The sequence below is a fragment of the Dermacentor albipictus genome, chromosome 9 (genome assembly GCF_038994185.2).
Source record: "Dermacentor albipictus isolate Rhodes 1998 colony chromosome 9, USDA_Dalb.pri_finalv2, whole genome shotgun sequence".
In the NCBI taxonomy this organism is placed as follows: domain Eukaryota; kingdom Metazoa; phylum Arthropoda; class Arachnida; order Ixodida; family Ixodidae; genus Dermacentor; species Dermacentor albipictus.
Window position 1 is genome coordinate 129,085,923 of NC_091829.1, and position 9,688 is coordinate 129,095,610.

Consider the following 9,688-nt stretch of genomic DNA (forward strand, 5'->3'; position numbering starts at 1 on the left):
TAATGTACTCAGGAGAAGAAAAAAAAATCGCGTTCGGCGCGCTCGGCTTGCTCCGCCGGCCGCCATTTTTGTTTAGGTGTCCCGCACCCGCAATCTCGCATCCCGCAGCAAACGCGGGGCGAGAAAAATTTTTTTTTTTCGCGGTAAATTTAACCCGCGTAATGATCGCACCCCTGAATTTGAGTCAATTTTTCTGACAAAAAAAGTGCGATCATTATGCGAGTAAATACGGTATATGATATCGCTGATCGATTATCATTCCAAGTGGCCTGAGGTTGCCTTTTCATGTACAGTGACATCACAGAGTGTGGTCGATTTTTTGGAGACTGTGTTCAGCCGAGAAGGCTATCCGGAAGAAATTGTCGCAGATAATGGCTCTCAGTTTGATCGCAAATGTTTGAAACATTCTTGAGAGAGAGGGGTATTGCGCATCATTGTTCTTCTCCGTACTATCCACAAGGAAACTGCGCGATTGAACGCTTTAATCACGTGCTGAAAGATTTCATGCAGGTTGCCTGACAAACTACGGCCCCTCCAGGCTGCTGTGGTTGACTATCTCGGCATATATAGGTCGACGCCGCATGCGACAACGGGTGTGTCGCCAGCTAAGTTGCTTCACGGGCGCCAGCCAAGGACAAGACTCAATACAATGGGTTTGCCGACAAGAGAGGGTGTCCATGCCGGTTCGAATAAAAATGTTCCTGCTAGGGTTAAGGCGAAGCAGACGTATGCAAAACAGTATACGGACAGGAGGCGAGGTGCGAAAAGACCAGCCTTTAATGTAGGGGACTTCGTTCGTGTATGCAAGCCAGCAGGCGGTGGGAATGCGTCGGTAAACTATATGGGACCTTTCAAGATTGTCGGCAGAAAAGGCAAAAATAGCTTTTTGATGAGCGACGGTCGTTGCTGGAACGCATCTAAACTAGTTCGGGTTCCCTGCAATCAATCGCAGACAACAGAACAATGGGCATGGGAATTGCCTCATGACAACTCGGGTACCGCTGGGGCTGAAATCAGCGCAGACACTGAACAGGGTGAACTGTTGCGATCGCCGGAAATAAGGGCTGAAGTTAATGAAGAATTGGTTGCTCCTTTAGAGGATTCGGTGAAGCAACCTTTGCGTCGTAAAGGTTGCTTTCTGTGATGGAATCTTTCTGTTATGGCTTACGAAGCACTTGGTGAATCGATCATAAGGTACGGAATAACAATTTATGGCTTTGCTTTTTGTAGTAGACTGAAGATAATTAACCGCATCCTAAAAAAAATTGCTATAGCCTCTTGTATGGCACACTTGGTCATAGGGAAGATGTCTTGCTGAGCATGTACCACTCGGACATGTTTGTAAAGCAACAAGTTTTGTCCGACGCCATGTGTAAGAGTTGTTTTTCTACTAATTTCAAGAACTTGAACACATGAAATCTCACAGCTTACGTCAAACAGAAAAATATGTGGTACCTCGTGTGTACACAAACTACGGCAAGAGGACTCGTGCTTTCTAGGTGCCGGCTAATTTCAATAAATTGAATGAGAATGATACCACAGGAACATTTAAACAAATAAAATCCCATTCAAGGTCGCGAGTGATACGTAATGCCCACATTTTTTAAAACTTTTTCTTCGTGATTTGAAGCATGCGAACCTGACTGTGAAGTTATCTTTAAGGTCAATGTCGTTTTTTCCTGTTGATGCAATATTATCTTTTTCTGCAATATTATTTTTTTTCCTATATTTCTTCTTTTTATTTATTTATTTATTTGTACACATACCAGTACTACCAGCTGACTGCCCAGCCTCGCACACAAGCAATGTTGCTTATGCGGGCTGGACTTGTAACCGTGACACGACTGGATGTAATAAAGGTTATTATTATTATTATTATATCTTACCTTATCTTACCTTCGCATTTAATACCTCCGTACAAAAAACAATGTGCTTCACACCATTTTGCTTCCTTTACGGCCGCAAAGTTCAGATGATGCTGGACGCTATGCTTCCATGCCAAGACATCGAGCACCTAACTACTGACGCGGAAAAATTTGCTCAGCAAGCTGAGGAAGCTCGCCAGCTTGCGCAGCCACACATCGGTCAGCAGCGGCACGCAGGCGCACGGCGTTATAACACCCACCACTGACCAGTGTGCTACAATCCCGGAGACCAAATGTGGGTGTGGACCCTTGTCCACCTTCATGGCCTTTGCTAAAAGTTGCTGAGCAGGTATTTGGCCTATACAAAGTGCTTTGCCTTCATCAGTGACGTGAACCACGAAGTCATTCCGAACAGTGCAGCTCAAGCACGGCACAGATAATAACTTAGCCCTGACAGCGTTCACATTGTACGCATGAAGCCTTATGTTGGGCATTTGTGTTCTTTTTATTCATTTACCGATTTTTATATTTGCACTCATATTTGCAGCTAATGCAGATACCAATCCATTTCTTTATACTCTGCACAACACGCTCCACCTCTGCTGTACTAGTGTCGTTCCTGTAGCTGTCACTGTGTTCTCTGCGCGATAATCTGCCTTGACCATGTTTTATTTTCGCCGTTTTTTCTTACACCGCTTTTTAACCATCGAGCCAATACCCTTTTCGAGGAAGGGCTGAAATGCCACCTGCAGTAGTGGCCGTAGTGCAAGAAGCAGTAAGGACAAGAATGAAGTAGTGCGCATGCTACCCCCGCCAAGTCGATAGCCTGGTCCCACTATCGTTGTGTTTCAGAAGCCCAGCTGTCCCCATGAATTGTCACCAGTCCTCTCTGGAGACATCTGACAATATAGAAACGTTGCGCGAAGACTGTGTGAGCCATCTGTCGTTCTGCTAGATTGTGAAATGCAATTGCTCAGCAACTATTTCCAGGTGACTTAGATTTCCTGTGCACGCAAGCAGCTGGTTTATTCGTGTTTTCTTTTTCAAGCATTTTGTTCAATAAATTTCAGTTGTTCAATAAATTTCAGTTGTTGCTCGTCCTGCGTTCTTACTCTTTGTCTTCCATTATTTTCGTGCTGATTAATAAGTATGCATCCTTTCTAACTCACCTGTTTTTCTAACTTACTGCTTAAAGTTTAAGTTTCCATGGTCTACAATGCATGGTGTACATGCATTGCACATCACTGCGGCACCAGTGGGCCTCCACTTGAAACAACTGGGTCATTAAGAGAGGTGCTCACAATAATGGTTTGAGCCTCTATGCTACAGAACAGTTCGTGTTGGGGTAAGCCTGCATAACTTCCTCACTACCAATGTCTGCAGAAGACTGCTGCAAAGTAATTGAGAAAAGAACAACAGTTTACGGAAGCAGAGAGACCCATGAGACTACAGACAGCTCCAAAGTCTAAGCAATGAGCCTTAAGTTCTAATCAAAGCTTAGGATATTGGATTAGGCTGCAGTGAGCATCCTCTAGGCAAGGTAATCATTAATGTGGCAAGAGAGTTCTCTCAAAGTCAACTCGATATTGTGCGACTCCCTGAGAAGTAGCTGCATCACCAGTTTGAAAGGCCACTCCAGTACGAGAGCTAACGCCACAATCAGTGTCTCAATAGTAAATATACTACAGCAAAAGCATGTTAGCTCATATGTGCATCATGATCAATGTGAACTTCGTGTCGCACAGCCCATATGGAATCCTGTTTTTTTTTGTAGATGTCTGAGCCATAACTGTAGATGTCTGAGCCATAAACAGCATTTGTCGTTTGTATCAGCCATGCTATTTAAAGAATGTTACGACCTGACGCAATAGCTTTAATAAATTATGGGGTTTTACACGCGAAAACAACTTTCTGATTATGAGGCATGCCGTAGTGGAGGACTCTGGCAATTTCAACCACCTGGAGTTCTTTAACATGAACCTAAATCAAGTACATGGGTGTTCTCGCATTTCGCCCCCATCAGGATCCAGCCGCCATGGCTAGCATTTGATCCTGCAACCTCGAGCTCAGCAGCCAAACACCATAGGCACCGAGCAACCACGGCTGGTGCCACAATAGCTTACCAGTGAACAAAACTATGGGCGTCTTGCACTGGAGTTTGAGGTATTGGCGGCGAGGAGTTACGGAGTCGCCATCTATGGGAAGCGCCTCGCTGGCGTAGTATGAGGGATCACGCGGCGTGTTCCTCATAGGTTTTGCTGTCAGCGCTCACTGAAAACACCACGCGCAAGCTCTGCCAGACATTTCTGTTAGTACTTTCGAAACAAGAGAAGTTTTCTACTGTCTAAATAATAATCTTGGGCAAACTGAAAGCACAGAATCGTTTACAGACGCTATCTCCTTACCAAATACCTACAGTGAACGCAACGCCACTGCGTGCGGTCGCCGCGATGGAGTCTCCGAACCGGCTTGCGTGAAAGCTGGGCAAACACTGAGAGCAAACTATGTGAAATAAGTTCTTGTATTGTTTGTATAACTAAATGGAGTGTAATAGAATTAAGCCTCAATGCAGCGATCGCACAGATTCGCAGCGACCAACTGCACGTCTCTATGCTTGCCCGCGCACTGCTTTGCTTTCACCGCGTGCGCGTTTTCGCACCATGCCATGAGTTTAGGCCGCAGAATATGAGCATTTGACAGTATACAAACAACCATTGTTACGTGGGCGCATCAGAGATGTTCAAAAATAATTTCATTGTAGGGACTTCGACGTCTACAGGGACTGTGATGTGCCGTTGCGACGATTCAATCTTTTTTTTTTCTTCTAAATTCTTGGACGTTTCAATATCATTCCTCAAGTTGCGTCGCACTGCATGTTTATCGGCGTTTTCATTCAGCATGCGATTTCCCGCTGCTTCTTTTTTGTAATCCAGTGCATCAATTCATAACACAAACATGACCATGTGCCATACTTATCTTTAATGTGCTTCTTACCGCTCCCTTTCCACTCCAGTGAACTTGCAAGTATCTATAGCATGGACAAGTTTATAGACCAAACCGTCATGACATCAGACAGGCAGCGGACTCGGGCGAGCGTCTCAGTGCGCGTTTTCTGAAGAAGCAGACCCGGCGCCGTAGCAGAAATCTTCCTCACGTCTGTGCTTGCTGTATACCCGAGTTATAACCGATGGCTGTTTGCCAGTTTTATGCTTCGCGAGCCAAGCTTCACGCAGCTTCTTGTCCTGCGGCTACGTGTGAACAAGGCTGACACCGGGCTCCGTTGCGTACGTCCGGCACTGCGGCACCGAGCAGTAGCCTACCACGTTGCGCGCCTTCAAAGGCAGCCACTACCTATTGTAGTGCTTTCAAGCATTGTAAAGGAGATATTCGAAGCGGGAAAATCTCGCCACCAAATGAGGACCACAGCGTACGATGGAATTTGAACTCTCGTTTTCAGCTCGCTCCGGCACTGCCGAAGCAGCCGACGCGGCCGCTATGTCCACGTGATCCCTAATAGCATGTCACGCTGACGGTGGCGCCAGCTTTTCCAGTGGTGAAGCTCGAGGCCAATAGTAGCGGCGCTGGGTGGCGGCGCGGGAAAAGACATCTGGGTCGTACCAGCTTGGGTCGTATTGAGCCCTGGCTGTGGCAAAGCACGTTTCTCGGCCAAGTTTTGCATCAATTCGCACTTTTTTCTCCCCTGTTGCGAGTGCGAAAAGGCTTGTCATTTCTCACAGACCACACTGCGAGCTCGTTGCCGCCTGTTGTTTAACGAAAACGGACTCTCCGTGAGACGTAATGCTGGAAGCAGAAGGAATCAGCGACGCCGATCCGGAGAGACCTAACTCAGCCTCAAAAAAGCGTCACCGTCGTTACTTCTGCGTCGTAGGCTGCCATGAACAAGAAGGCCTGAATCCCAACATCAGATTCTACCGTTTTCCTTCAAGGCCTCACAAAGCGGAGTGTCGGGCGCGCTGGGTAAGCGAAACTTTGCGCCATGCTGACTGCTTCGCCTGTCTTGAACCTTGCTTATCTGCATTCTAAAATTCGGTCTTTTGCACATACACTCCCGACGGCAGACCGACATAGCAGCAGTCATGGCTGGTGATTCACGATTCGAGACCCAGCCACAGCGACAATTAACAATTCCACCCGTGCGAAGTGGTGCGTGCAAATGAGCACTAATGGTCAGGCTGATTCGGTGACAATTCACTACCCTACTACGAGCAGCACAGGTTAGAGAGTTAAATGTGCTTATCCTTGACTTCAAGCCAGCAAGTTGAGGCAGAGCAGCAAGGTAGTATTGATTGCAGCACATCGATGTTCGAGCACTGTCATTAAAAGCTACATCAAGCGAGCAGCGCACGAGCTCGCGCTGCAGCGCGATTCGCACCTACATTACTGCGAGCTCATATGCATAGCATCAGTTATTTATCAGTTGCTAAAGGAACAGACGGTCGCTACTACAGCGCAGGCATAACTACTTGTCAAGCAGCATGCAGTCAACAAAGATTGCAGGAGGCCCGCCGTTTCACGTCATGTCGAAAGCCCGCTGCCGTCGCAGCGCGTACGATCGAGCGCTCGAGCAGTTCGTACATTGCAGCTTGCTGAAAGACCGCTGCCGTTGCCGCGCATACCATCGTGCGCTCGAGCAGTTCCATACACATGATGCCGGCTTATCGCTGCTGTGAATGCACTTATAGCAAGCACTTCCTTGCGTTTGTGCACATGAATCTAGCAGCGTGCAAACCTTACCTGAAGTTCAACTTCGTACGCGACTCACTTCACTAGCGATTGACACCTCGCTAAAACTTCGCCACTTATTTCTTGAACGGCGCACACGTATTCGGCGTTGCATAAGTTATTGCCTTTACGCAGCGTGCCACCCCTGAAAAAAATCTTCGGCGCCCGAAATTCGCTGCAAGCCGCAGTACAACAAAACCGAAAGTGGGGGGTCCATATTGTAAACGTGCTTTCCGAAGCAGACGACAGAGCTTGGTACTACCCAGTTGAGGACAGAGGGCGCTTTTTAGCACCATTTTCGCAGCGCCCCTCGGGCCATGCAAGAGCCCCATAGTTGAGACAGCTTCTCACCCCACACTAGCAATAAAGTTTTTCTCTCTCTCTCTCTCACCCCACACCACATTCGAGCAGATTCTGCACTAGCAAATTCTGAACAAATTAAGTGCACAATTAAGCCTCTCTTGGCTTGCACTGTGTTCTATAGGCGGTTGCAGGTGTTAAAAACACATTCCTATGAAAGGTTAAAGCCAGTGCATGTTCCTTGTGTCTGCAGTTCTAATGTGTGGGAGAATGTTTTGCTAGCTGCCCAATAACTGTGTCATAAAGTTTACAATGTCAGATTTCATGCTATACAATATATCGACTGAGGTTACATTGTTATACACGACACCCATCAAGCTGTGCCGAACACCTGAACAGAAAATGAATGAACCACACAAAAACGTAACGAATGCTTAAATGCTTAAAGAGGTACAGTGCGCTGCGTGGATAAACACACGCTTTGTCATCACTGGTGTCCGCTAGGTCAGTGAACTCTCGTGATGCCCACAATGTTACCACAGTGGCGCAGACCCACTGAGCCCTTTTATTTTCACGTTCCATAACCATCGACTGGCATACAAGCATGCAACAGGCTTTGACAATGCATTTCTGCTACTTGACTGCAGTCGCCACGCGCAAATAGCGTTGCGCTCAGAAGCTAGAACAGTACGAACCACCAGTACACACGATGGTTTCTACAGCGTAGTTATTGCCTGCAATACCGCTTTTTCATGTCATCTTTGGATTTCACTCGGCGAGAGATTAAAAAAAAAAAAAGCGGCCAAGCTGAAACTGACGCTGATTGTTCTCGAGCAATCTCGTCGGTGTCTTACGGATGCCCGACAGCGCCAACAAAGGAAAACTGCCAAGAATGTTGGGCAGAGGGGGCGCTTCTCAATGAACTGACATACGCAGGTAGAAGTAGCGCACCGGAGTTGTGTGTCACGAAGATGCGTCACAGACGAAAAACTAGTCGCGCAAAATTTTGTTAACAAAGAAGTATGTGAGGGCGGCGACTGATGCTTCGTAAAAATATTTATTCCACCTGGTAAAGGCTCAAAAAAGGCTCAAACACGAAGTGTTTTCGTAGTGCAGTTCAGAAACGTACACACACACGCACATATACAAATACATCGCGCGCGAGGAGATGTGGAAACGCCAAGTATACGAGTCATCACACACTGCGAAAGACAGCATCGACTAGCACCGGCGTTCGCTTCCTCGATTTAGGCCTATTCACTTAAGCCTAAGGCCTCAAGGCAACCGGACAAGAAAAAAGCCGAGGAAGAAAAAGAAAGAAAACCCAGCCCCCCACCCCCAAGCGTCTCTCTCTCCCGCTTCTTTTTTATGTTTTATTGCGGGAATTTATCTCGGAGGTTCTCACGCGGTCAGACCCGCTCCTCCTCCCCTTCGTTTTTTCTCTACCGTGCGCTTTTATGTGCGGTCATTCTTGCTAAGAGGGGCGCTTTTTCTCACGAGATTCGCGACGGCACAAAGCAACGCCGTAGGAGATCAGACTGCAAGTGCGGAGGTTAATGCTCAGCTCTTCCGACCGGCGCGCACAGTGGTGCTACCAACGTACTGCGCCCCCGTGTATTGCCGAGGCCGTACCGTGTTTAGCCGACAGCGGCGTACCACAACAGGATTTGTCGAATGAATACTGTGTACCGGGATAAAACAAGAGCGGTTAAGCGCGAATACATCGCAGTTCTGGAAGAAAAATAAAAGGCGTTCAAACGAAATAACAAGCTCCACGTGAGGCAAACGAGAAATTCCGTGTGCAACGACCAGAAGGGGTGGAGGTATCGCACCAAGGCACGACAGCGTACAATACTTGCGCGACCAGCGATGGCAAAGTAAAAAGAGTACGAGATCACGAAGTGAAAGCCACAGGACTGGGAAAACTCACCGCCGACGACAACTAGTTTATATTCCGTCATTGTGGCGGTGCTCTGTAGACTGCCGGCACTGTCGTTTGCACGATCACCTTTTCGGGCCTACCCGCGGTGTCCCGTGCACAAAATTCCTCGCACGCGCGGAAAACACAGCAATGTCCGCACTCAGAGGCACATGGAAGCGCAGTACTCGCACTGCTAAGAGAGCAGTCACACTGAGAGGCAACTGCCTACCCACTACCCACACTTGCGCCGACACCCCTGCTGCCCCAGCAGACCACGAACGAAGTGCCTGTGCAAAACTACTACTACTACTATCGCTACCACCACCACCGTGCAAATACTGACGCCGCCTCTTTCGTCGAGGCGCTGCATTCGTCAGCGCTCTCCAGGCTCTTAGAACATCGGATAGTCCGCCGTTGATCACCTTTTGAAGACCCGGACAATGACCCGGATAACTCGCTAGAAACATACGAAACGGTCGCTGAATTCAACAACTGGAACTCTGACGACAAGCTGCGGCATGTGTGCTTCGCCTTAGAAGACGCTGCCAGGACGTTGTTTTAGAACCGTAAACACCTAGTCGTTGGCTAGTATACCGCCCGCCGACAGGAGCGAGGAATGTTTCCGAATGACGGTGGTAGTGGCGCTGCAGCAGTCCTCATAGGACTGCTGGCTACTACTTAAGAGGAAAAACGAAATCAGGAAAGAAACAATTTATGATAACTCAAATGGAAGCTCATTAGTTTTCGAAGCGAGATCGGGATGCCTTAGAACGCGCACCTATAAAGCGAGATAAAAGAAGTAAGAAGAAGCATGTGCCTGCTGCGGTAAAGCTAGGAAAACTATGGAGCATGTTTTATG

At 47.7% G+C, this 9,688-nt stretch overlaps 1 protein-coding gene across 1 annotated transcript in view; it reads right to left on the reverse strand.

Annotated features, from left to right (window-relative positions):
- The window catches only part of Ras85D (ras-like protein 1), a 135,751-nt gene extending 126,609 nt beyond the window's left edge, over positions 1–9,142 (reverse strand). Inside the window, exon 1 of the mRNA XM_065452529.2 lies at positions 8,839–9,142. Within this exon, the coding sequence (XP_065308601.1) occupies positions 8,839–8,869 (31 nt within the window). The 5' untranslated portion in view covers positions 8,870–9,142. The remainder of the gene's footprint in view (positions 1–8,838) is intronic.
- Between the last annotated feature and the right edge of the window lie 546 nt (positions 9,143–9,688).